Source organism: Cheilinus undulatus, linkage group 21 (genome assembly GCF_018320785.1).
Source record: "Cheilinus undulatus linkage group 21, ASM1832078v1, whole genome shotgun sequence".
Taxonomy (NCBI): domain Eukaryota; kingdom Metazoa; phylum Chordata; class Actinopteri; order Labriformes; family Labridae; genus Cheilinus; species Cheilinus undulatus.
In genome coordinates this window covers 22762434-22789721 of record NC_054885.1, presented here as the reverse complement: position 1 = coordinate 22789721, position 27288 = coordinate 22762434, and the positions used below count along the sequence as shown (strand labels likewise).

General features: G+C 39.6%; 2 protein-coding genes across 3 annotated transcripts; both read left to right on the top strand.

The window, feature by feature from the left end:
* The first annotated feature begins 1077 nt into the window (after window positions 1–1077).
* On the top strand, window positions 1078–11854 carry rpain (RPA interacting protein). 2 transcript variants are annotated; one of them, XM_041817075.1, is made up of 8 exons: window positions 1078–1165; window positions 1712–1790; window positions 1889–2059; window positions 3022–3097; window positions 3322–3433; window positions 3548–3611; window positions 11340–11483; window positions 11747–11854. In XM_041817075.1, the coding sequence occupies exons 2-8, from the start codon at window positions 1719–1721 to the stop codon at window positions 11774–11776; spliced, it is 669 nt and encodes a 222-aa protein (XP_041673009.1). In that variant the 5' UTR covers window positions 1078–1165; window positions 1712–1718; the 3' UTR covers window positions 11777–11854. The 2 variants fall into 2 exon arrangements, with proteins under 2 accessions (XP_041673009.1, XP_041673010.1); XM_041817076.1 differs by lacking the exon at window positions 1078–1165 and having other exon boundaries at window positions 1599–1790; window positions 3025–3097.
* Window positions 11855–13191: 1337 nt separating this feature from the next.
* LOC121503671 (26S proteasome non-ATPase regulatory subunit 11A-like) lies at window positions 13192–25210 on the top strand. The gene is made up of 13 exons (XM_041778189.1): window positions 13192–13313; window positions 14039–14140; window positions 15769–15965; window positions 18421–18478; window positions 18690–18884; window positions 19023–19167; window positions 20025–20085; window positions 21547–21609; window positions 21768–21893; window positions 22715–22750; window positions 22868–22919; window positions 23117–23260; window positions 24760–25210. The coding sequence occupies exons 1-12, from the start codon at window positions 13223–13225 to the stop codon at window positions 23257–23259; spliced, it is 1269 nt and encodes a 422-aa protein (XP_041634123.1). The 5' UTR covers window positions 13192–13222; the 3' UTR covers window position 23260; window positions 24760–25210.
* Window positions 25211–27288: the final 2078 nt, after the last annotated feature.

Below are 27288 nucleotides of genomic sequence, written 5' to 3'. Positions count from 1 at the left end.
CTAATAACACTTGTAGTTGGGGCTGTTGTGTTTGGATTTAAACAATTAAAACATCTAAAATTTATATGTATTTTTGACAGAAATATGTCACTTTTTTCCCTGTGGGTCCTGGGAGGATGCAGCTCTTCTTAGATATGTGAAGGGGGGCTCAGTGGAAAAAAGGTTGGGAACCACTGGCCTAGAGCACTCATTCCCAAAGTCTGAGCCAGGAACTGAAATTGAGTCACAGGAGGTTTTTTTGGGTCGTCAAATGAGTTTTTGTAATGTCCTAGCAACAATATTCAATGTGACACTAACCCTCTCCACCATAATGTAAACACAAAACCAGCCACTGGATGGCAAAAGAGCTTAAGTCACAGTAACTGATGCTTGGTTAATGAGAAGGAAATGCATTTTTCCAGACCAGACAACTACTGAGGGCCCAAGGGGTCAAGCATTTGAAGAAAGCCTATAAAATGGAGGTGAAGTGCTTTCCTCCTGGCTTGTAAAACAGAAAACAACAGGCCAGGACCAGATTGAGTCTGGAATTAACATAATTAAAGCTAGCTCCAGCCTTCAGTGGAAAACAAAGTTGTTGGGTCGCGATGGCTTGGACCTTGTAAAAAGTGGTTTGCCAGAAAAAAGTTTGGGAAACATGGCCTAGAGTACTGTCTGGGGCGCCTTGGTTGCCACAAGCCCTGGATGTCCCAAGGGCCTGAAAACTGCCAGCGGTATCTGGGTATATAGCCATGTGTGAAAAGGCCAAGACAAAATAGATGCCGTTGAGCTTGACCTTGACACACATAGCTGACAAGTGTCATGCTTAACTGTGGTGCCCTGCATGCCTAAAATGAATGCACATCCCACTGAAAGGGTTGGAAAGTGTTGTTAGGCAGAGGAATATCTCAGTCAACTTGCTTGGTTTCTGCAACTGTAACCTAAGTGGAAGAAAATGGAGGGATGGATGGATGGACAATTCTCCTCACCAAACTGCTGTGAGTGGCAGGTTAATGTTTGGATGTCAATGATATCCTCTTTAGTATTGTAAGCTGAGTGTTTCCAACTTGTGACTGGGAGTGCAGCTCCCTAATTGGAGTAATGTAACACACCTGGGCCCAGTGTGTAGAAGTTAATTGGGCTCCTGCAGACACACATTCATTCACTCTCTGACTTGGCCTTCATACAGGTATATCACACTTTTGTTTAGTCATGGCATTATGCTATGAACTTCAGTTATGTTTGCATTTTACAACATGTACACACATTGTCTCCACTCATGCACATAACACACTTCTGACATCACTGATTCTCACACTTCATAGAGTAAATAATTCTAATTTCTTGTAATTTGGTTAAATCTGGTCTAGTTTGGTTTATTCAGACTCTTATATTTGGTCTAATTTGGTTTGATAAAAGAATTGTTTGACTTAAATGTTTTTCTTTTAATTTTAAGCAGTGAGAAGAGTGTAGTTGCTTTTCAAATCCAGCAGTTTTCTATAATGTAAAATTATTATGCCTGTAAAACTATAGAAAAAAAGATGCAGAGCGCTTGCTTCTCTGCTTTTAGGACGTCGGTGTGCACTAAACTACATAACCCATAATGCAAAGTGGGCGTCTACTTCCGGGTGAAAATGGTTGCCGGCAAAATGTTTTGTTTTAGAAGTCCCACTTCGGATTAGGTTGTTTATTTGAACAAGACAGCATATTTACACTACTTTTAACTCTCCGTCAGCCTACAGATGGATGCCTTACACAGACACCGTTCACTTTACAAAGGAAGGACTCCGCCATGGAAAGAAACGTATCGCAAAGTGAGGAATCAAACGTTGGCTTGGCAGCGAGCTAGCTAGCATGCCAGACGGTGAGAAGTTATTGTCTAAATGTCTTTTGTGATTTCTATGTTTCGCAGCGATGTGTGGACAGACTGAAGAACTGCCGGTCGAAATTGCTGGAGAGATATCGGCAAATGGGAGAGAGCCCGCAACGCTGCGGCTCCGGGGCCTCCATCATCGTCCAGGAGGTTATGGAGGAGGAATGGAGCGCCCTGCAGTCAGAGGAGTCTGTCCTCCCTGTAGCAGAGGTCTGTCTCTCAACCTTACTGTCTAGTCTCTATTTCATACTCTTTATAAACTTGTCTGACCCTCGTCTCTCTTTGAGTTAATGTCAGTTTTGTCATTCATACAGTTGTGTTCACAATAACAGCAGTCCAACATCACTAACCAGATCAGTCAGTGTTTTTGAATACATATTTCTACATGGCAAAAAAACAAACCAACAAACAAAAAAGTACTATTAGGTTTAGAAAAAAACAACAGACCCAGTAGTTGTGGCATGCCTGCTGCTGATTCTGTGTATTTGAATCATTAATTAAAAGAGATCAAAATAATAGAGTGGAGCTCAATTTGTGAGATCATTCATCCTGTGAAAAAGCATGTGCTTAAACAGGTTTACCTTATTAAAGGGTGGAGGTGGCAAATGTTGTACATTTCTTTCTGAAAATCTGACTAAAATGCATCATTTCAGACATTGCTTCGAAGTTTACTTTCATTAAAATTGAGTGGAGAGGGGAAAACTTATAAAGCAAAAATGGCAACCAGAAAGGCAAAGGAAGAAAACAAAACCATCAGGCTATCATTTGCTGTAAAATGTGCTAATTTCTTGATCTTAAAAAAAAAAAACTCCAATGTACATGCTTTCCAAGGAGATGGTAAAATAAAATGTATTTATGAAAGCTCTCCCAGGGCTTCTTTAGTAATGTGCTTTCGTTACATGTTTTTTTTTTTTTTGTCCTGTCTCCTTGTTCATTTACATGTTTTGTTCAACCTAAGGTCCTAACTGTAACATTTTTCATTAAATACATTTTATAGGCAGTTTTTTTTTTAATTTCCCTCAAAATGTTTTATTTAGGGGTGCAGGTGGTGCCTGAGGCAGGACCAGCTGAAACCACTGATCTAGAGCAGAGTCACAATATTGAAATTGCTGATTGTCGTATAAGTTGTAACCCCGTCCAAACAGCAGGTCTTTTCCTTTTCATATCATCAGCAGATGTTCAGTGTCATGGAGGATTATGATGAGTTGGCAATATTTGAAGAGATCCAACAGGAGCTCTTGTCTCACGGTAATACATTTTTTGTATATTACAGCTTCTTGTGTTTTGTCAGCTCGGCAGAAAAACTCAAGATTCCAACAACCACAACCTAAACATTGTTTATTGTATATGTTCTTTGAAGTAAGCATGTATCTAGAAGTGATATTACAGTTATTAGACAAGCAAGATTTATTTATATCTGCACTGATCATAGATGAGCCCCTTCCTCAATTGTTTCTTTTTTTGTCCCACAGAAATGTCCATCATTGAAGAGTATGAGAGAGACCTTCAGTTTGAGCAGGAGTGTATATCCTCCATGGTGGAGGGGATGGAGGAGATGAATATTATTTGTCCTATATGCCAAATGTGAGTAAAAATCAAACTGCTGTTGGCAAATAATGAAAAATAGATTAAAACATATCTGCTACCTTATGTATCTTTTTACCTCTGTGAAATTAACATGCTGCTTGTGTCTCTCAGGAAAAACTTGAACATCAACAGCTATTTCATCTCCTGCCCCTGTGGACTTTACATTAACACTAAGGTTTGTTTCTTAAACTATTTCATAATAAATGAGGCACCTGGTTATATTTAAACAGAAGAGATTCACTCAAAATGTCTTTAGCATGTGTGTACCATGAATTGAGAATAGAAGGTAAGCCATGTCTGTAGAGTCAAAAAGTCAGTTTTCAGTGTCAAGAAGCTGGCTCAATTTCAGACTTTAATCCCTCAACCTGGTAAGGGCCAGGATAATTTCAGAGTTATAGATAAAGCTATATTTCAGCCACCCTTAACCAATCACTACAAAGAGAAACCATTACAGTGGACTCAAATACATGAAGATTCATTTTCGAACAGTTTAATTCACTCATGAATGCTATGCTACACTAGATAGTCCAGGTGGATGGAGTTCTGGATGGTTGGTGGATGGTCACCATGTCAAACAAGGCTGCAATGACAGCAAGGAGGTGATGGAGTGATGTTTTGGGATGGAATCATAGGAAGTGAGTTGGTAGGCCCCTTTCAGGGGCCTGAAGGTGCAGGAAATGCCCTCAGCAAAACGTGGGGTTCCTCACTGCTCATTTCGTGCCATGGTTTAAAAGGAACCATCCCTTCCAGAGTAAAATCCATTTTTAAAGGCATTGTTTCTGAGTCACCGCTGACAGTGGGCTGAGTACCCAGCCACACTTATCCTCGGGTTTAACTTGGTGCTGCCTGGTAGAACCTAACTGTAGACTTAAATAAACTATGGCTGTGTGTGTGGATTGCTGTCCTACCTTTGCCATCTTGGAGGCTGAAGTAACCAAATTGCAGGCTGAACTTCGAGAGAGGGACCGGACTGGGTAATAATGGACCTGACAGCTGTAGCCACAGAGCATTCAAGACAGCTATTCTTCCTGGCCACCCACGGTGCTGGAACCATGAGCCAGTCCTACCCTCCAGGTGACACAGCTGAGCCCCAGGACAGCAATGTCACTATTCCATGGACCGAAGGTGAAATCGTTCCCCCACGGGCCTCTCCACCTCCGGGGAAGACGTATGGATCAGCATGGGAGCAAAACCCAAATCATGGGTTTGCTCTACTTTGTCCATAAAAGAGCCATGGGTTCAGGTTAAGAACAATGAACCCAGACAGAGCAAACACCTGAAACCCTCTCTAACCAGCAAGACTATCCAACTCGACTTGCACATGGCTGGCTTCAACACAGAGGACCTCAATGACCCCCCCCCCCCCCCCCCCCCACCACCACCCCCACGACTGGCTGTCTCCATCTGTTACCTGGAAGCAAAAGTCACCAATCTGGTACGTGCCATTCCAAATCTTCTTGATGATTACCCCACTGTGAAGAAGGTGGTTGTACACGTTGGCTCCAATGACACTGGCCGGCAACAATCTGAACTTTTAAAAAAAGCACTTTGATGAACTTTTAAAATTATTAAAATCCTGTGGAAAAACCTGCTTTATTTCAGGTCCCATTCCCATGCTGGGTCAGGGGGTGGAGCAATTTAGCAGGTTGCTAAGCCTCCAAGAGTTGTTTAAAGTACGATGCAAAGCTCTGAACTTCCCCTGTGTTGACAGCTTCAGTCTTTTTTTTTTTTTTTTTGCTGCGTGCTGAATTCTTTCGGAGAGATGCATTCACCCAAATCCACGTGGCACACGTATGTTAACAGCAAACATATTTCACTGTACCCTATCCTGCCCTCCTACTTGACTGTTTACAATCAAAGACACATATAATGCAGCTATGGATACTTCTCACCTTCTTTACATGGCTCGCAATAAATTACTGAAAACCATTTTGCTGGATTAGAAAATGGCACTGGTGATTACCCTATTTCTGTGATGATTAATTCTCACTACCACTGGAGAGCAAATAATAAAGAATCTGGTGCATGTCTCCCAAACTGCACAACTGTTGATACTCAGCACCTGCTCTCTGTTAGAAAACCTACAGCCTCTGTGCCCTCTGCAGCTCTGGCCACCGCAGAAGGTAATCAAAATGATCCACGTTTTATAAGTCAAGAAATGGCCTCGTTTTTTTTACATCTAAGTATTTGTAGCTTACTTAGTCCTTATAAATATGATCACCTACAAATCCTGTTATCTCAAACTCATCCAGATGCTTTTTTTCTAACAGAGAGTTGGCTTAAAAGAGAGACAATGCAGGGCTGTACAGTGCCACATATATGTCGCAAATGCTACGAGAAAATTGGTCTGTGCTAAGAGGTTTTCACTCTTCATTGCACAGATGCTATGACAAAGTGAGAGAGGTGTGTGCATGCTAGATGCGCAGATAAGACTTTAGGTTTGACTTGTTGCCCCAAAAACTTCACTCCACTTTGATTTGAGATTTTAATTTCATGCCCAGACTATTTATTTCTTATTTCTGGTAAATTTTAGACTCAAGTGGAATGTTTTTTTCTTTCTTCTTGTCATGCGCAATCCTGTGCGTCTGGAGTGCGAGCGGCCATGCTCCGCAATGCTGAGAGAGTGGCTGCAGCTCTAATAGATGGGGCAGGCTCCGGGCATGTAAGCTAGACGATGTTAAAAACGTGTATCTTCTAGCTTACTTCTCTGTTAGCCTCGTCCTTTCCAATTATGCACTGACGGTTGCAGTGAGTTGGCTGTCAGTGAGAGGGCAGAGCTCTCAGTCTGCGCTGACTTCTGATTAATGATTTATGTATAAAACGATGCATTTTTTCCCCACTAATATTGTAGCTGCTGCTGTTTACCTTACAAGCTAATATGCATCTGAATTTAGCATACAGGTCTGATATGACACACAGACAGACAGCAGTGTATGAGGGAGAGATGAGGGAAAGAGAGAGAGACAGGAGCATGGAGAAGCACATCAATACAGCTCCACACTGCTTTGTGTGTATTATTAGGGTAAAGACGCGATTTGGAGATAGTTTCTTTTTACTACTGTTGAACTCAAATAGTACTGATGTTATGATTACACTGTTAGAGAGAAAAGGGCATCTGTTAATTTACATTAGCTCTATAAGCATCAGACCCCAGTGTGATAGTACAATATGGACCAAACTCTAACACTGTTTAGTTAATTTCTACTAATGTTAGGAATATTTTCCTATTGCTCTGAGTATCAGTAAATATATAAGGGATGTCCAAACTATGGCCTGTGGGCCAACTGTGGCCCTTGGTCCTTTTGAAATGGCTTGCCAGAAATCCATTAAAAAGGCCCACATAAGAACCTAAAACTTTACTATATTTCTTAGTTTGACTAAGAATGCACAATATTGGGGTTTATACAATATGGGGATATTTACAAATTGAATTTAGCTGATATCAATACCAATATATAAATGTACTTCAGTCCTTGAAACACAGTTTAAGGATGAACAAAGAAACATATTTCAGTCTCTAGAACACACTAAAGTTTAAGTAAATGGTATGAACACAGAAAAAGACATCAGCTGTCTGTTGGTCCTGCCTAAAGTTAAAAAAAAAAAAAAGAATACAAACAAAAGGATTCCAGCAGCAAATGGCAGCACAAACTGAACTCATGTGCTCCTCTGTCCGATCTCAAAATCTGACTTCCATATTATACTGCTATAATCATCTTCAAGCACCAACACTTCTGTAAAATTAGTCAGCTTCAAGCAGTTTGCTCTTGTTTTGTGTCTAATGTGGGGATGAACCGTCAGCGTCTCCCTTCTCTGTGATCGGCTGTTTGCTTTGGTAGACATTAAGAGCTGTAATTTAGGCTGTTTTGTTTTTGTTTTTCAAGTACATTCATTAACCAAGCATATATTTTGGTTACATTTTGGTTTTAGAGATGTAACAAACATATTATATATTGTGTTACAGGTTTTTGTTCTGTGCTACAAGATTGTCAACCTCTGTAGCACCACGATATGGGCAAAAAAAAAAAGTTAAAGTACAGCCCTGCAATGAATCGGTCTCTTTTAATGATTTTCATATTTTTAGAACAGACAGAGCTGGTAAAGGAGGGGGTGTTGCAGTCTGTGTTAAGTCAACAGTCTCTGCTCATGTACTGTCATCAGGCTCTACTCGAAAATATTTTGAATATTAACTTAGCACAAAAAGTAAGGAAATTTTGTTTGGTAGATTATTTCTTTGATGTAATAATGCTTCTTGGCAACAAATTTTATACCATTGGAAAGCCTGCTTATTTCCTAGACTGGCTTGCCTCAGCATCCAATAATATAAAAGAGAACTTTTATACCCTTAACTTTACCCAGCTCATCTCCCATCCCACTTGCCCCAACAACAACTTAGACAAGTCAAGCTTGATTGATCTAATATTAACAGACAGACCTGATTTGTCAGTAAGGAGAGAAGAACACTTTTATCTTTTTATCTACAAAGCACTTTCAAAGAAACTACCCTCCTATCTCTCAGTTCTCCTCACAATTAATAGGGGGAACTACTGTACCCACTCCCAGTCATGGCTAACACGACAGTTCCCAAAATTACAGAGCAAGGAAGATCTGCTTTTACTTTTTATGCCCCAAATACTTGGAATCTGCTCCAAAAACACTTAAAATTGTCCACATTGATGCCCATGAGCCAATTCAAAGTTTTAATTGCTGATCTCATTGACCTTAGCTGTCATTGCTTTTAATCATATAATTGTGTTTTAATGTCTTACTCATTTTATTATCATCACTGCAAACAGTTTTGTGAATGTTGAACTTCTTGTTTCATGTTTTGTCCCCTTGACTGTTATTCCCCTTGGTGATGTTTTTAGTTGTCTTATTGTTGTCTGTACCTCACCAACCATTGTAAAAGAGGGTTCTTCCTCAATGTGTTTTCTGAGGATTTAAATAAAATAAATCAATGAATTTTCATGGAAGACGATGCACCATCCCATGCAAAAAAATACCACTGAAGCCTTGGCTGCATGCTATGGGAATAAAGGGAGAAAAAAATCATGGTGTGGCCACCATCACCCCTGGACCTCAATCCTATTGAGAACCTGTGGCATCCTTTAAAAGAAAGCTCATTTGAGGATGGATGTAAGTTTACCTCAATACAGCAGCTCTGGGAGGCAATTCTGGCATCCTCTGAGGAAATACAGGCAGAAACTATACATGGACTTACAAGTTCAACAGATGACAGTTGTTCACGTGATATCAAGTATGCTTGATATGCTCAAGTATGCTCCTTCTTCTTCTCCTCAACATGTGGTAATCTCCACTGCAGCTCCTCCTTCTCCTTCTCCGTCCCCTACACGTCTCCAATGCTGCAGCCACTTCCCTTCTAGCAGCTGTGCTCTTCTCTGTCACAGAGACAGGGGTGAGGTTGGAGCTTGGGAGACTTTGCTCTGGGAAGGCAGCTGGCCCAGATGGTGTGTGTCCAAGGCTGCTTAAAGACTGTGCTGCACAACTGTGCCAACCTCTCCACAGGATCTTCAACCTGAGTCTACAGCTGGGGCGGGTGCCTGCTCTGTGGAAAACATCCTGTATTTTACCGGTACCAAAAACAAATGTCCGGCTGAACTAAATGACTACAGACCTATTGCCCTTACTTCACACATCATGAAAACTCTGGAGCGGCTGATTCTGCATCTACTGAGGCTTGATATCAAAGACAAACTCAATTCCCTGCAGTTTGCATCCAAAGAACACATTGGAGTGGATGATGCAATCCTCTACATACTTCATCGTGCCCCGTTTCATCTGGAGGAGCCTGATGTTCATGTGAGAATCATGTTCTTTGATTTTTCAAACGCATTCAACTCCATCCAACCCACCATACTCAAAGACAAGACAGGACAGGAAGGCCACAGTTTGTCAGGCTGGGGAACTGTGTTTCTGGGACATTAATGAGCAGTATGGGGGCTCCACAAGGGACAGCCCTGGCTCCATTCCTGTTCATACTGTATACATCAGACTTTAAATACAGCACTGAGTCCTGCCACATCCAGAAATACTTGGATGACGCTGCTATCATGGCATGTATCAGAAATGGACAAGAAGTCGAACACAGGGATCTGATCAGTACCTTCAGTGACTGGAGTCATAAAAACTGCCTCCTACTCAGCACCTCAAAGACAAAGGAAATGATCATAGATTTCCGCAGATCCAAACCCCCTCTTCAGCCAGTGAACACTTGTGGTGTGGACATCGAGGTGGTGACATCGTATAAATATTTAGGTGTACACCTGGATGATAAGTTGGACTGGTCTAAAAATGTAGACTTCATCTACAAAAAGGGGCAGAGCCGCCTCTTTTTGCCTGAGAAGACTCCGATCAATATACATCTGCAGTAAGATGCTGCAGGTGTTTTATCAGTCTGTGGTAGAAAGTGTTCTGTTTTATGCTACAGTCTGCTGGGGAGGCAGTGTAAAACACAAGGATGCAAGGCATCTGAACAAACTGGTGAAAAAAGCTGGCTCTGTGGTCAGAACCAAGTTGAACTCATTGGAGGATGAGGTCAAAGAAGGGCTCCTATGTTAATATTTAACTTGATCTGTAAAGATGTTTTTGTTAGCTTTGATTTGAGAAAAAATACCTCCTGTTACCAAAAAATACAACAGATTTCTATTTTCAATCCTTCAGAAACTGAGTGTTTAGAAAGTGTTTTGCCTAATAATTTGTAACCCTGCATTTTGAGTTATTTTGCCAAATAAATGGTTTTGTTATATTGCTTTTTTTTTTTTTTTTGAGAAAATCCAGATGACAATATAATTGTTGAGTAATTTTTTATCCTATTAAATTCAATTGGATACTTTGATTTCAGTCCTATTGAAATCCAATTATAGAGACTGGGAAAAATGAACAAAAATAGTATGTGCATAATAATTTGGAACAAGAGAGAAATGTCATCTAAATTTCCGTTCTCATACAACTTCTTTTACTTGTCAGGTGTAAGAACTGCTCTTCAACTATAAATAACTTCCAGCACTCCTGTTAATATCTCCTAATAACACGTTTTTAGACTTAAAGCATTTTAATGAGGGATTAGATGAAGCGCTGTAGAGGTGTGTAACACTTGCTCTGTTTGCATGTGCACGCCAACAAGTGCTCAGATACCTGGCGGTAACATCTTGGAGGTGCTAAAATTTTGGTAGGGTATGACTGTTTTTAAAAATGATATTGCACAGTCCTAGTTCATAACCAGTTTTGTGTTGCCTGATATCTCTTTACTACAACTTCAGCCTTTATTTAGCAAGCTTTGCCAAAGAAGCTTATGTATGTCTTATTTGCCTCATGTTATACCCCACTGAAGATCTGAGAAGCTGTTTATATCTTTTTTGAGTAATGTGCAGTTTTTAAAGTAAAAAAATCTAAATTTATTCGGAATCAAATTTTGATGATCTGTATATTTTTAGATGACTTCATGGTTTAAAGGTGTGATGAGAAGTTAGGCAATAAAAACAAACACTTTTTATAATCTAGGTCTGGCTTGATAGTCATCAAGTTTTAATGCTTCCTTGTCATGTAGTAGTCCAGGTATGATGCATGTGCTGTACATCAATAGATGTAGTGCAAACCATAACTGCTAACAGAAGTTTTGACACACTTTGGCATCAAAGTGCCACAACACAAACGCATATAAATTACATGACAAATTACTCTGGTGGAGTGGCTCACAGCTAACCACAAAGAAGTCTGATGAACATAAAGTTAATTTCAAACACATAACTCAACACACTCAGCATAGACACAGAAATAGCAAATAGCTATGGGGATGTTTTTTTGATCAAATACATTAAAGTTACTTTAAAAATGACTCAATCCTTTAGCTGATGTTCTGCACTGTTTTTTATTTTGTCATCAGAACCGTAACATCACCCCAGATGTCCTGCGGCATCATCTAGAGTCCAGGATGTCGGAGCACATGGAAGACTGTCTTCACAACCCTGTTTTCTCTGTTGCTCCCAACACAGACAGCTGCTCTCCCATTCTGATGATAAGCTGCAAGGTACTGCACAGTCACTGCTAAGTCGTTTTTGGAGAACATTCATTATGTTTAAACTGGTTAAAATGTAATCTTTTTTGTAAAGCTTGAAATACGCATCTTCCTGAAACGTAACATTTTTTATTACGTAATTTAAAGAACATATTTCTGAAAACAAATCTGTATTCTGCATATGCATCTAATTACTCATTGTGCTGTTAAATAACTGGTTGTGGTTGAGTTGTGACAACACAAATGTTATTGTTTTTTCTTCTTCCTGCTTTTAGGTTTGTGATTACCTGTCCATTGTCTTGTGAAAGAAGACACTCCCAGGAATTTCCTAATTCAAGAGATACTAAGATTTTATGGTTCGTGAAATAAAGGCTATTTTTGTATTTGTGTGTAGGTGCTTTTAATCATTCTGTGTGCTTGCCCTCTTTCCACCATTTCATACCAATGGCCCTGTTTAAGCTGTTTAAGTTGTTAATTATGTAAAGTATCATAAAGTTACATGTCTATTAAAAAACAATAACAAACTTTTTTTTTTGTTATATTGAACTGCCTAACACTTCACTGTAGATCAGTATCAACCACAGGGTCATTGGTTTGTTCCATTAGTCACATATTGACATGTCCTTCAGCAAGACCCTAAACCCAAAATTGCTCCAACTGTTGCATCAGTCAGCTTTAAGCCTTGTGTGACAGTAATTGCCTCTCTACACAGCAGCCTTTGCCATCAGTGTGAATGAGCTGTGAATGACCAGTGGTGAAAAAAGTACACAACTACTGTACTCAAGAAAAGCACAGCTACTATGGTTGAAATGTCCAGTGGTGAGTAGAGTACACAGTTACAGTACCCAAGTAAAAGTACTGTTACTACAATAATAATTACTCAAGTAGAAGTAAAATTACTCATAAAAATAAGTACTTGAGTAAGAGTAAGTACCTCAAAAAACTACTCAAGTAGTGAGCAAGTTAATTTTGTACATATTGCATTACAATATATTATTCAGGGGTTGTAATGTAAACTGCACATTGTCAAAGTGACATAACTTAACAAAACAGTTATGAGAAATAAAAATATAACAATACTCAAAGCAGCAGTCAAGTTATGTTTGTTAATCACAATTATGAGTTGAAAAATTCATGTTATTTCTGCAAGATGGTTTTGATCTCTTATTCACGAATATGTACCTTGCATTTCTTGCTTTTCAATCACATTCATTTTATCGTGTATTAATGATTTTTGGCTCATATTTATGAAATCAGTCTTATGAATTGTCCTCATTTCTGAGTTTTGGTACTTTTTTAATTTTAACTTTTGAGATCCAATTTATGAATTTTTATCCTGATCACTCTACAAATTCAGCAAGCCAAACTGAAACGTATTCAAACCAAAGACAACTTTGGCCCACTAGCCCCCGGTTATATACATGTTAGGAAGGAAGGATACTAAAATGTGAAATGAGAAGGATTGTGTAGGTGGAGGAGAGAGGACGTGAGGATGGACAAAACTTTGTAACGAGAAGCACCGTATGTCAATAGAGGAATTGTTATAGGGTTGTTATTTCAGTATCTCAGACAAACACAGGTGATAGGGAATATAATCCTTTTTTTTTTTTTTACATTTAATTAAAGTGTTGGTATTAGATATTCCGTTCCACACTCCATACCAGTAGGTGGCGGAAACGTACCGTTTCGTTGTTTGCCAACCGCCAATAAACCCCAAGAAAGGAGAAGAAGAAGAAGTCTATGGAGGCAAGATGGCAGCCGCGGCAGTGGCTGAGTTTCAGAGAGCACAGTCTCTTCTTGGAACAGACCGGAATGCCTCTATCGATATCTTACATTCAATAGGTAAATATTATTTAAACTGTATGACACTAGAAAGGATATCATAGTGTGGTCTTGCTTTGAGGCTGTACACCCAGACACCCATTTTAGAGTAGCTAAGTTAGCCACCGTTGCAGTTAGCCACTTAGCAGCTAAGCTAAGTTAGCTAGCCTATTACTTGCCGTCTCTTTTTCTCCTAGCTTGCACAGTGAGTCAGCAGCAGTGGGCTAGCCGGTTAGCAACATACCGGCAAGCTTATCAGACAAGCTAACGTTAGCTTCTTTGGCTCATTCATTTGACGGGAACTTGGCTGACAGCAGGCTAGTTACCGTTAGCATGCAGCCAGCGTTGTTAGCGGCTATCTTGTCAGGTGTCAGCCAGGCCGACGAGGAAATCAACGTGAAACTGAGTTTACTGTGTCACCGCGCTTTCTTTTTCGCGGCCTCTTGTATATTATTATGGATTTATTTTTCATCCGCTTTTGTTTTTGAGCACTGTTATGTACCTGTGGTTAACGTTATTTATTTTTTTTTTTAATTTGGCAGGTTCAATATTTTTGAGCTTCGCTAGCTTCCTGGCGACTCTCCATCCAGTCCAAACTATCCATGATAAAAACTTGACCTCATGCTAGTCCTCATATACGGAAGCTGAGATTTAGTTTCAGCATGTATACAGTTTGCATATCATGTTGATTCATGTCAGTAGGGATATGATTACATCATCATTCTAATCATCACTGTGTGTTGTAGTGAAACGGGACATCCAGGAGAGTGATGAGGAGGCGGTGCGTGTTAAAGAGCAGAGCATCCTGGAGCTTGGTGGGCTACTGGCCAAGACTGGACAAGCTGCAGGTAACAAGAGGACATGATGTTCATACATCCAGTACCAGTTTTATTTGGATGTGTGCAAAGCTTTACACCAGACTGTTTAAGTCGACTTTTGTTAAATTTCATTCACCCAACACTACAGTCCTCAATTATGTCACCTAAGTAAGAATCCTGCAAAGAAAAAAAATCAACACACACTTGATAACTTTTGTACTTAAGTAATCTTTTTAAACTAGGAATTCTGTTAAATCCCGGTCATAAAAAAAACCTGTTCTGAAAATCTCCTTGTGAAAATCTGTTAGAAATCACTGTGACAGGAAGGTATCGGCTATTATAGATGAGCATAGTCTGTCATTTTTAATGTTTTAAATCCATAAGCCCTTTAGCCACTAAAACATTTGTCAGACACAGACCTCCTAAACCTAGCCCACTATTTATCTACAGAAGCACACACAACATGCCCTGCTCCTCAATAGCTGCTTAGTGGTGGTCCACTGTTTTTTTGCATTGTGCCATTCTCTTTGACATATTTTAAATCAGCCCTTGATTCGTAAAACTTTTTCACTCTTGCTGTTGTTGTTTACCATGGTGGCTCTTTTTCTGGTTTGACTTTTGCCACCATCTTGTGGAGATCATCATCCTCCACAAGACTTTATCAAAGCATATCTCTAGCCAACAATCTTAATTTTTGCAGGCTAATCCTTACAGTTGTATCTTCGCAAAATCACAGGCAAATTGTGTCATGTGAGACTGCCTGTTGTTGCTTTAAATGCATGTCGGTAAATATCAAGTTTGACCCCACAGTGTGTTATTTTTGTCTTTTTTTGCCATAGTACTTTCAGAACTTTTATTCCCTTGTCAAAGCAGACATTGTGCATGTAGTGCTAATTCTGTAGCCTAAAACAACACAAGCTTGGTTAAATGCTACTTAAATAAGGGTTTTCAACAACAAGTGCTTGAGTAATTGACCAGTCTTTAATGTGAAGGTCAGAGCTTGAGGGAGCTCTGAAGAAAATTTGTCTCTACCCTTACATGTGGGCAGAAGGATGTACTGTGATTCACTACAGTGGTGGAATAGGAAGCTAAATGAACCTTTTTCAATGAAGTAGCAGAGAACAGATTGCATACATAACTCAGAGACTTCAAATTACTCAATGGATCCCTACAAAACCTACCTTACTGAAATCTGATTTGATGTACAGTTCCTTGTAATAATATTTCAGACCTGGAACTTAAGTCCTTAAACATGCACTTTATTCCTATGGACGGATAATATTCATAGCTGGTATATTGGTTGAAAATATTGGTAGAAATTTTCATATCTGCTGATACTGATATCACACTGGTATTATTGTGCATCTCTACATCAGAATTTAGCCCTCTTAAACTCCCTGTGTTGTCTTGTTAGAACTAAAGTTAAAAACCTCCAGGGGCTAAACACCGAAGGGACTGTCTTGAGACTCTTCTTGTAACAGTGTGGGAAGCATTTTGGATGAACAGTTTGCTGTCTGAAATGTTCTCACAGCTTTTTAGATTTGTTGTGTAATCAAATATTTAAAAAAACAAAAAATCAACACCAAAACATCTAATGTTTGCTGTCTTCTGATTACACTTTACTGTATTTATTTTCTCTTCTTGCATCTTATTATTAGAGCTCGGAGGTTTGCTTAAGTATGTACGGCCCTTCCTCAACTCTATCTCCAAGGCCAAGGCAGCCCGGCTGGTCCGCTCCCTGCTGGACCTGTTCCTGGACATGGAAGCTGCCACGGGTCAGGAGGTCGAGCTCTGCTTGGAGTGCATAGAGTGGGCCAAGGCTGAGAAAAGGACCTTCCTCAGACAGGCCCTAGAGGTGAGACTTGTTACTAGGGATGGCTACCTTTCACATCTGAACCGCTACGGTACCGGTTCCTGGTACCTGTGAAATGGTACCGGTAAACATTTTCGGTACTTTTGTGTGTGAATAATGTGCAATGATACATGTCATACAACCTCAAAATTTCTGAATTTTAGATATTTATTTCTCAATATCAAGACATTATCATATATCAAATATATCAAAACAATATCAAACACCATTTGTAAGGTAACATCACAAGTGTTTTTACAAATTACTCCAAATTAAACCAGTATAACTACCCTGTGGTTTTTCTTTATGTTGCACAAATTACACCCCAGCCCCACTGCCCCCTGTTCCTCTAATTTCCCCTATTGGAATAATGTGCATTGGGGTCCATGGAGGGCCAATTCGTTTAAAACAAATGAACATTAAAGTATAGAGTCAAAATAAAAAACTATAAAGGTATAAAATTTTACCAATCAAAGTATTACAAATGAAAGTAAACAAACTTCTTCCTCTACCATGAACTATGTACTGCACACCTTCTTTCCTCATGCAGTTCTTTTTCCAACAAAACTAAGACGTCATCTTTCCCTGGTAAGAGCAGAGTCTGCTCCTCACTTATCAAACAATCATGCACCCATCCATGCAGAAGCACAACCGAGCCTTAATACGAAAAAACGTCACACACCCGAATCTGTTATACGGTCTTTATTTACTGCAAGAAGTTAATAGAAAGTGACAAATTGTTTAATTCTGCGATGAAAATAAGCAGTCTGTCACTCCCTCAAAATCACTCTGAATCCATCTATCCTGACAGAGCGCTTGAAACAGCATCAGCTGTGCCAAGTTCGAGAGATGGAGAGCAACTTTTAGGACGCACTCACACTAGTCCGCACCATGCCTTAATCCAGTGTCTGTTAGGTGGCTGAGCGAACAAATGTATCCCTATATCTACTATGATTCCATGGTTGATATCCACATGATAAACAGGCAAATCACAGTGTATAAAGGGAGGATTCAGTATGAGGGCGGGCGAGCGAGCAGGAACAGCGGGAGCCAATCCGAATCATCAATTATCACACTGCTTCCTCAGATTAGAAGTTTTGCTGTGGTAAACACTGAACTTCATGTCACAAGTATTGCAGCGTAACCTGCATCGTATTTTGAAAAGTGGAGCGCTACCTTCGACCGCCTCCTATCAGCCATGCTTGTTTTGTTTGTTCGTTCAGTGAGCTGTTGATGGCGTCATTACTCTCGTGCGTGCAATGCTGCATTGGCATCTGGCATGGAAAATTGACTACTCTTCCACTCTCTTGCAGTGACAAGGATGCGTTTAGGTACCAAACATGGTACCCTTTGATTTTACGTCAATCGGAACTCAGGAATTCCGTCACTACCTATAAAAGTACAGAATTTGGTAACCATCCCTACTTGTTACATATTTAAACAAACTTTTATGGGCTTGTAAGGCGGGACCCAAATCAGAATTTTGTAGGTTAAATTGACTTAATGCTTTTCAAATGTTGGTGTCAAAGTTTTCTCAGATATCAGCGTAAATTAGTCTCACGTTTTAAATGAATGTCAAACATTCTTTAGAGCTGTTACAGGATGATTTTCAGCAGAAGATTAAACATTTCTGGGAATGTTCTAGTTTGTTTGAATTTAAAAACATGGTCATCAGCCTTGCAGGTCTAATTAAGGGCATCTTTAAATTATACTTTGTATTATTTGATATTTTTAGATATATTTTGTGCATTTTACACCTTTATTCATGAAGGAGGACAGTGGATAGAGTTGGAAACAGGGATGAGAGAGTGGGGGAGAGACATGCTAGTAGGAAGCCACAGGCCAGACCTGAACCCAGGCTACTCACATTGGGCAAAACCACAAGGCCATATGCACCCTGTCATTTTTATTTTTAGTTCATTTGTAGAACTAAGATAGGATTAAAGTCGTATTGCATCACTTTGGTATCAAAATGAGGTTTTAAGCAATCAGTCCCAAAAATAAAATTGAGGTGGAGGATATTTACATTGCCTGTGTAAAGAAACTGATACATTCATGTTGTACCGCAACAGTGTGATATTTGGTGTCCCCCTTTTGAATTTGCATTGTGTTACGGCTGTGCTGCTCTGCTGGCTCTGCTGATCCCAGTCTTGGCTCTATAACTTCCTATGAAGCATTCAAAGAGGGGGGAACATTTTGTCCTTGATTACTCCTCTACGATGTTCATGGTGAAGGTGAATTTTCAAAGAAGTGTAAATGTTGCACCTTGAAATGGCATTGTGAACGATTTTTACTTAACTTTGCTTTCTGACTAATAATAATACATAATCAGTCTATATTTAAGAAAGTCTTCCAATTCTTTAAAAACATTTTTATCAAAAACAATTGGCAGAAATGCTAGAGTTGGATGTGTTGTTGATCTGAGCCTTGACATGCTGTTCTTCCCCTCTTTCCTTAGGCTCGTCTCATCTCACTGTATTTCGACACAAAGTGCTACCAGGAGGCACTACAGCTGGGTAAGTGGTGAATCAACTGAGAAATGTACATACTGTTATAAAAAAAATACAAAGTTGAAGGGTGGTTAAAGTGCACAATGGAAAATGTTACCTTTGAGATGTTTTTTCAAACTCCAACATCAAAATCATACAGGAGGTAAAACCTGAGGGTTGAAAGTACTTATACGTGGGGACTTTACTAGCTGAAAGCACTACTCCCTTCCCTCTGCAGGCTCCCAGTTGCTGCAGGAGCTGAAAAAGATGGACGACAAAGCCCTACTGGTGGAAGTCCAGCTGCTGGAAAGTAAAACATACCATGCGCTCAGTAACCTACCCAAGGCCCGTGCCGCCCTTACATCTGCTAGAACAACCGCCAACGCCATCTACTGCCCACCCAAACTACAAGCAGCATTAGACATGCAGTCAGGTAAAAAGCAGGACAGATCTGTTGTTTAATGGCAGAAGGCTCAGGACTATTATTTATCAAAAGTATTTAAAAGAAGCTAAGGTGTAGCTATTTTGGTCTAGTTAACATTGGCTTGTGTGGTTTGATTGTCTTTTACAGGGATCATTCATGCAGCAGAGGAGAAAGATTGGAAGACCGCTTACTCTTACTTCTATGAGGCATTTGAAGGCTACGACTCCATCGACAGCCCCCGAGCCATTACAGCCCTTAAATACATGCTGCTCTGCAAAATCATGCTCAGCGCGTAAGTTAAACACCATTCAGGTACAGGATGCACAACAAATCTATACACATTAAAGCCAACTGCAAAAATGACTGGACAGTCAGTTCAAATATTTTTATTCAGCACAAGCATTCATTAAAAAAAAAGTTCAAGAATGTAATATAAGATGTACCCAGCGTGGGTGATAGAAAGTAGAGATCCTCAGAAAGTAAAACCAAACAAAATCTTTTAAACTATTTTACTTGACTGAGAAAAAAGATGATACAACAGAAAATAAAAATCACAGTCTTTTAGTCTGCAATCTTCTGTACACTCCAGAATACATGTTCACTTTCCACTGCTACTTTTAAGCTGCCTGTGAAATAAGTGATCTTTTCTGTGAGAGAGAAATAAGTGGAATCACTGAGCACAAAAACATCACTGAGAATAAACTCCTGATATTTCACAAAGATGAGAAAAAGGTGGATTTCAGATTCCATCGTTGACAGCTCAGCAGGCAGTATCTTATAAGCACAGTGTGTCCACTCAAAAGCACTAGAGATGCACCGGTTTGTATTTGGGGTCTTTCACACCTTACCTTTTAGTTTTTGTATTTGTGTTGAAGAGCAGGAGACCTCAGGTAATTTGGCTCCTCATATAAAAAAGCATAAGCAATACTATCAAACAATTGACAGAATAACTATCATATGTTATCACTGACATTATTGATCCCTTAACCATGGTCATATGGTGACGTATCACCCAGATCAAAGTTTATAGACTATTTTAAGTAGTAGCTTTAATATATGCTGCCAAAACACGCTGCTAATCACATTTCACTGTCTTTGAACCCAGTGTGAGTGTTTAACCTGCTCTGATGTATGTTATTTCTTCTTCAGGCCAGAGGATGTGCAGGCCCTAATCAGTGGCAAACTAGCACTGCGATATGCTGGAAGACAGGTATCCGTTTTTATTCCTAAGAATTTTAATTTCCTATTTAAACTGAAGTTGTTGTTTGCTAAACTCCTCCATGAAAAAGGCTTGTGCATTTAAAACGGTTTCTTGTTAAAACTGTTACAGGACTTCAGTAGGGGTACTGCAAATATTGGCACATTTTCCTTGATCAGCAGCAATTTATAAGGCCAAGAGCTTTTAGAAGTACACTAGTTGCATTTAAAAAAAATTATAATAAGCCCTGTGCTTATTGAGCTGTAGCAGAAGAGTCCAGGTCTTGATTATCAGAGTGATTTAATATTTGCTTCTTTTAGACTCCAGAAAGCTTACTGTATTTTCTTGAACATATTGCAGTTGCTAGTCTCAGCCTTTTTGCTAGGTGGCCATTTAGTGAATTTAAATTCTTTAAAATTTTCTTAACTTGGAATTTTTCTACCAGAAACACCAGGCAGTCTTTTCCTTGACTTTTCCTGTTAAACACTCCTTTTGTTGTTGATGCTTTGCTTCAATTCCTTTTGTCTGTATGTACACTGTATATTGACATTGAAAATTCAAAAGTTAAGTATGTGTTACAACACTGCTACCTAGTGGTAGGGATTTATAAACAGCACACATTGAACCACTGCATTATTGTTATTTTCATCAAAAATGAAAAATTATAAATCTATAAAAACTTAAGATGCTACCAAAAATAACACTAAAAGTCAATATATTTTGCTTAGGGTGTCCCTGACTAAGGATTTACATAGTCTAATCTGATTGGTTAGATTTTGTCTGTGGTCGATTAGTCCTAGACTGTCAGCTAAAAACCCATTGTGGAGCAAATATCAAAATAAAAAACAGAAGACTGGTTGTTTTTTTTTTGTTCACAGCAGCGCAAAGTAGAATGAAATGCACAGTGACATTTTTGATCGTCTTAAAAAGAAATGCATCAAACCACTTATAAATACCAAAAAAACTGCAAGAAGACAAGATCTGTTGAATTATTTAGTTTGTTTATATCAAATGGTTCATCTCTTAGGCTACAACGGAGATTCGGTCAAAAGTACATAACCTATTTTCAGAGTTTTTTTCAGAAGTACAAATAAGTTTATATGTATGCCAAGATGACTTTGAATCATGATTTATATAGAGAAATGGGCAAATTTATGTAAATGTTCAGTGGGCACCTCCATATAGCTGAAATGAATTCATCCTTTTTTCATGAGCTGGTGTTTCACTATGAGATTGGCAGTAGTGTCAGGCTTTTTAAACAAATCTTTGTGTTTCATTTCTTGGCGCAGTCAAGCCTGTCTGCAGTTATAAGTCATGCTTTCAGAAAATTCTTGGTAAAAGAGTTGAAATGGATCTCGCTGTCACCATTGAGGACAGGTGTGATTTAATGAAAGTAGCTAATATTTAGATTTAGTTATGTAAGATTGATGTGCCATGTTTCCGTAACCTTTTGCTTGTTTTCTCTTTTTATAGACCGACTCACTGAAATGTGTCGCTCTAGCCAGTAAGAACCGATCGCTTGCAGACTTTGAGCAGGTTTGTGTTTACAGTTTGATACTCTATGTTGATCTTTATTAGGCTTTTGAGAAACTGATTTGTCCTCCAAATTAAAAATAAAACAGCTGGGAATAGAAGTCTCTTGTATATTCATGTCCTGGTCTAATTTAACTGAACCTGTGACTGTCTTCATCTAGGCGCTAACAGAGTACAAAGCAGAGCTGAGGGATGACCCCATCATTAGCACCCATCTGACCAAGCTGTACGATAACCTGCTGGAGCAGAACCTCATCAGGGTCATCGAACCTTTCTCCAGAGTCCAGGTAATCATTTTGGCTTGTATCTTTATTCAAACACAGTTGGTTTAAATACAGCACAGCACATAGTCCAAAACGTGAAGTCTTTTGTTTCTGAACTGGGATCTGATAGAATTAAAATCCAGCTAGGCTGGCCACACACTACAGGATTTTATGCCTGATTTGAGGCAAGATGTGCCTCCTCTGGCAGTTTTTGGGGTGTATCCCTCGTCGCAAATGACTATTTGTCTGAATATCACTCATGGTGTCAACACGATTATTTTGCTGCACCAAATCACGTCATAGCCTCCCAAACCCCGACTCGATATTTATGATTCTAGGTTGTAGTACCTCCGACCCACCCACAGAGTACCCACAACAACCAATGAGAGCAAGCGGACAAGGCAGCATCACCAGCTGGATCATACATACTTTCACCACTCACAAACAGCTTTACCTTCATTCAAGCCAGGATTTCATCCTGATTATTTTCCTTGTTTTATGGTTTTTGCTGCACCTGTAATACATGCCAGGGCAGCCTGTTGTGGAGGGACAGCAGGAGGGTATTGACAGACATCCCTGTTTGTTTTTCTTCTAAATCTCGAGATCACGTGGGGTTATTGGCAGGTTGGCAGGTGTGTGGTCTCCAGTGATCTGATGGTCTGGCTGAGTTGTCTAGTGTGTGCATTTACAGGATTAGAGATGAAAGATCATTTGAAATTGTCTTTATGCCTGGTCTTTCAAGTTTTTAAAATGGTTTAAGATTTGAATCATCTAGTGTGTGGCCAGCCTTACTGAGGTAAAATTTTCAAGATATTTAAGCCTTTTAATTTTTGTTTGTCCAACAGATAGCACACATTTCCTCCCTCATCAAACTTTCAAAGGTAAGATTTGATCATCTTCATCAGTTTTTACTTTTATACTTCCACTTTAGTGAACTTAACATGCTTTCCCCCCCAAGTTTTCACTAAATGTCTCAAATCTGATTGTTTTCCTTCCAGGGAGATGTGGAGAGAAAATTATCACAGATGATCCTGGACAAAAAGTTTCACGGTATGTGTCCACAGATCTTTTGCTCTATATTCAAGAAGTGGCTTGGCAAAGTACGAGGGATTTCTGGTTGCCAATATTGGTTTTCTGGTTGTGTACAGTCACTCGATATCAAATGTGGTCTTTTAGCAGTATGCCCTATTTAAATGTTTTGTCCTACTGTTTCTTCCCATTATTATACCTTTTGACCCATCCTACAGGTATTTTGGACCAAGGTGAAGGTGTGCTGATTGTGTTCGAGGAGCCGGTGGTGGACAAAACATATGAAGCGGCCCTGGAGACCATTCAGAACATGAGCAAAGTGGTCGACTCGCTCTACAACAAAGCCAAGAAGCTCACATAAGGTCAGGCTTTGAAGAATAAATGATGAGGGTGTCTTTGGCTTTGGTACAATAAAATAACGTTATGTAGCAACCTAAACGTAACTGAGGAGGCTGAGATATCTTTAAGCCAATTACAGCTGTATCCTAGAGACTAAACTGTAATTATGCGGTGAAATGAATTACATGAATAGCTGCTAACAGCTGTTGATGGTTCAGGTAGAAGAGACTTAATTTACCTTAATTCCTCTAATAAAGATCATGAGTCAAACTGTGGCTGGGCCCCATATTCAACCAGAGTCGCGGTCCATATGAACGAATAAGAGCAGACCCCCTTTTATAGGTTGGGGTGATCTAAAGGATTAACATGTCAGTTCCCTTTTGTTTTCATTTTAAAAAAACAGTGCAGCTTTCATTGCTTTCAAATTGGAGTCTATTTTGATCAGATCGGGCTCGCAAGTGAACCCAAAAAAACACATAGTCGTCACAAAGAGACAAAGCACATGTCTGAGAAGTAATCCTCACATCTGATCTGAAAATAGAGAAAACTAGAAAATTACTCGGAGAGCGCAGACCTCCGCCATTAGCCCTATCTCCCAATAGTAAACAATTCTTTAAAAACTTCCTGAATCCAGACAGTGATCCAGATCAGTCCCAAAATCTAATCAGTTCTTCCTTATGCCATTTCTGACATTTACTGAAAATTTCATGAAAAATAGTCCATAACTTTTTGAGTTATGTTGCTACCAAACAAACTAACCAACTAACAAACCCTGCCGATCACATAACCTCCTTGGCAGAGGTAATAAGTGAGCAGCCTTGATCAATCAGAATCCTCACATTTTCACTGATCCACAAAGTTGATGAGTGATTTTAGATCAACATAAAATCATCTTACTGATACGGGGGGTTACTTGTCACTTTTTGTGCTCCGATTTAAAAAGTTTTAAAGACAAATTGAAAATCATTACTCTCAATAAATGAGAGTGTGAGAGAAAGAGAGAGGGACACAGCTGTTAGCTGATTTAAAATTAATTTGTCGAACACTTTTGCCTATTTTACTTGAAAATAAAATAACATTTGTCATACTTTATTTTTATCGTCTTCACATTATTTAGTTATATCACCCCACCCCACTAAAGAAAAATTTTCATCTTAGGATATTTCTCTAGAAGTTTTAAATATGCTTTGTACTAAAATTTGACCCAGTAATATTTTTCAACTGAGAGCGCTAAGGGTTTTTTTTTTCACCTTGAGTGTTAAAACATTGGACTACAAAGGCTTAAAATTTGAGCTGAGCTGAGTGCTGTCAGTGAAACAAAACGGCTGCAGTGGACTCAGGCCCTTACTATGCCACTTACTCTCTGCAATAAATAACACTAATTAAAAAAAAAAAACCCTCAAGTAAGCAAAACTGTCATTAAGGTGAAAACACACCAGCCATATCTTGTTGACATTTGTAAAGTTTTGGGAAAAAACTTCTACAAAATGTTTTCATTTTTTTCATTCTTTCTCACCCTCAGAGAGAATGAAACCATTGGACCTCCTTTCTGGAGCAATGCGGGCCAGTCAAACCTCTGTTGATTGATCAGTTCAACCTGGAAGGGACGAAGGGAGGAGGATGAGGAGATTCTGAACACTTTATGACCCAGCAAGCAAACAAACAGACCAGCTGATTACTGAAGACAACTTAATCAGAACAACAAACTGACTGGGTGGACATGCTGCTCCTCTTTGTCCGCCTGCACACTTCTTCTCTCTCTCCTTCCTGTCTCCTCCTTCCAATCTGACTGGGGTTGATCTGACACAACATGGACAAATCCAGGCACTGTGCCCCTCCTCTCTCCTTCCACCACTGGTTTCTACTGTATGTAAAATTGGACTTGCCTCCCTCGCCCCACTTTTTTTCCTCTGTTTCTCTCTGCGCTGGCCATCAGGGAATCTTGTAAAATACCAATAAAGAATACATATACAGTACTTCTACATACATGTATTATATATATAAAAAGAACGTGCTCTGTCTGTTCTCAGAGTGTAACCGGGTGTAAGCATGGGCTGGTTGGTCCGTGTCCCTCACTGGACTCTACCTGCTCTGTTCGATTTGCCAACCAGCCCTGGAACTGAATGTTTGAATTTCTTAATTTTTCTGTGGTTTTGAAAAATCACCTAACAAGTCATCTGAATGGTTTTGAAAACTGAGATTGTGAGAACAGCCCCTGCCTTCCCCTCACTAAGACCTTTATCCCCCCCTCACCTGTTTTCCTCCTGAGTGATCTTGCTTACTCAAAAGGCATTCTGGGACTCGTGGACCAAACAGGGATTTTTTTTTCCACTTGGGACCATGTCACAAGGAAAGGAGAATGACCCTCACCACACTGGGGGTCTCCCAAATCCCCCCCATGCACCCCTACTTCCTGTTTGTATATAACAAAGCCAAGCGCCTCTGTTCGTCCAAGGCCTGATGTATTCACACTTTCCCCTTTTTTATAATGGGTTAAGAACAGAATGAACCTCGCCGCAGAGAGCTCGGTCAGTCACACAAAGTGCTTTTGATGCTTGACACGTGACTGGAGACAGAACTCTGCATTTTGGGATGTGATAGTTGTGCAGAAAGTGTGGGTTTCTCTTTAAAAAAAAATCAAGCTGTAAATTTCTGGGAACTCAAATTTGCAAGGACTTGAGGGTTACCATATATGACAAAGATAAAAAAGCTAATAAAAAAATTAAACCTGCAAGTTGTGTGAGTCTGGAATTGTGTGCATTAAAAAATACATTAGCTTCTACGCTATACTTTCATTTGTATTATATTGTATGTTTTATTTGGGAAATATATCTCTTCTTTAGTTTATGTTCATACAACCGGCCCAAATGGTTACATGTTAGAAATTAACAAAACAAAATAAGAGAAATGATTAGTTGGCAAAAACCAATAGATGGGGCGTGCCGGTAGTCGAGTGGTTGGGGCACGCACCATGTACGCAGGCGACCCGGGTTTGGATCCGGCCCGTGGCACTATTTCCTGCATGTCTCTCCCCACTCACTTCCCTGTGTCCGACTCTATCTACTGTCCTCTCTTTAATAAGGCATAAAAAAAGCCCAAAAATAAATCTTTAAAAAAAAAAAAACAATGGATAGATAAGAAACTGCCAAAAGTGAATCCTGGTTACCTAAAACCAAAGGGTGAATTGTTAAAATAATGACCTAAATGTAGCCTAAGAAGAGGTTAGCCACAACTATCAAATTTAATGGTTTGAAAAGCTAAAAATGATACATAGGCATGCAGGTATGGTTTGACATAATGGGTAACTCTTAATCACAAAACATCAGACCAAAAACAGGATTTCTAATACAGAAATGTTGACCTGGAAAATTCTGCTCATGTATGTACTAAGTAACTGGTTGGAGCTCCTTTTGCATTAATTACTGTATCTATGCAATGTGGCATGGAGCCAATCAGTCTGTGGCACTGCTTGGGTGTTATGAAGCCCAGGTTGCTCTGATAGCAGCCTTCAGCGTGTCTATATTGTTGAGTCTGGTGTCTCTTCTTCCTCTGATAATACCTCAGAGATTTTCTACGGGGTTATGGTCAGACCAGTTGGCTGGCCAATCAAGCACAGTAACACCAGGGTCAGCCAACCAGTCTTCTGGTAGTTCTGGCTTCACTGTGGGCAGGTGCCAAGTCCTGCTGGTAAAGGAAATCGGTATCTCCATAAAGCTTGTTAAATCTAGCTGACAGTGTTGACTCTGTTAAACCACAGTGGACCAACACCAGCAAGATGTCATGAGACCCCAAATCATCACTGACTGTGAAAACTTCATACCCAATTCCATGCACCTTAGATTCTGTGCCTCTCTCATTGCCCTCCTGACTCTGGGACCTTGATTTTCAAACGAAATTCAAAATTTACTTCCATCTGAGAACAGGACTTAGGACCACTGAGCAACTGTAGCCCATTTCCTGGACCCGTCTGTGTGGTGACTCTTGATCCACTCCAGCCTCAGTCCACTCCTTGTGAAGCTCCTCTAAGTTCTTCAATCTGCTTTATTTGACA

Excerpts from the sequence above, each read along its gene's own strand:
- LOC121503671 (XM_041778189.1), top strand. The coding sequence starts at position 13,223 with ATGGCAGCCGCGGCAGTGGCTGAGTTTCAGAGAGCACAGTCTCTTCTT. Across the intron at positions 15,966-18,420 it reads TCCTCAGACAGGCCCTAGAG|GCTCGTCTCATCTCACTGTA; the intron begins GTGAGACTTGTT and ends CTCTTTCCTTAG. Across the intron at positions 22,751-22,867 it reads CCCTCATCAAACTTTCAAAG|GGAGATGTGGAGAGAAAATT; the intron begins GTAAGATTTGAT and ends TTTTCCTTCCAG.
- rpain (XM_041817075.1), top strand. The coding sequence starts at position 1,719 with ATGGATGCCTTACACAGACACCGTTCACTTTACAAAGGAAGGACTCCG. Across the intron at positions 2,060-3,021 it reads CTGTCCTCCCTGTAGCAGAG|CAGATGTTCAGTGTCATGGA; the intron begins GTCTGTCTCTCA and ends TCATATCATCAG. Across the intron at positions 3,612-11,339 it reads GACTTTACATTAACACTAAG|AACCGTAACATCACCCCAGA; the intron begins GTTTGTTTCTTA and ends TTTTGTCATCAG.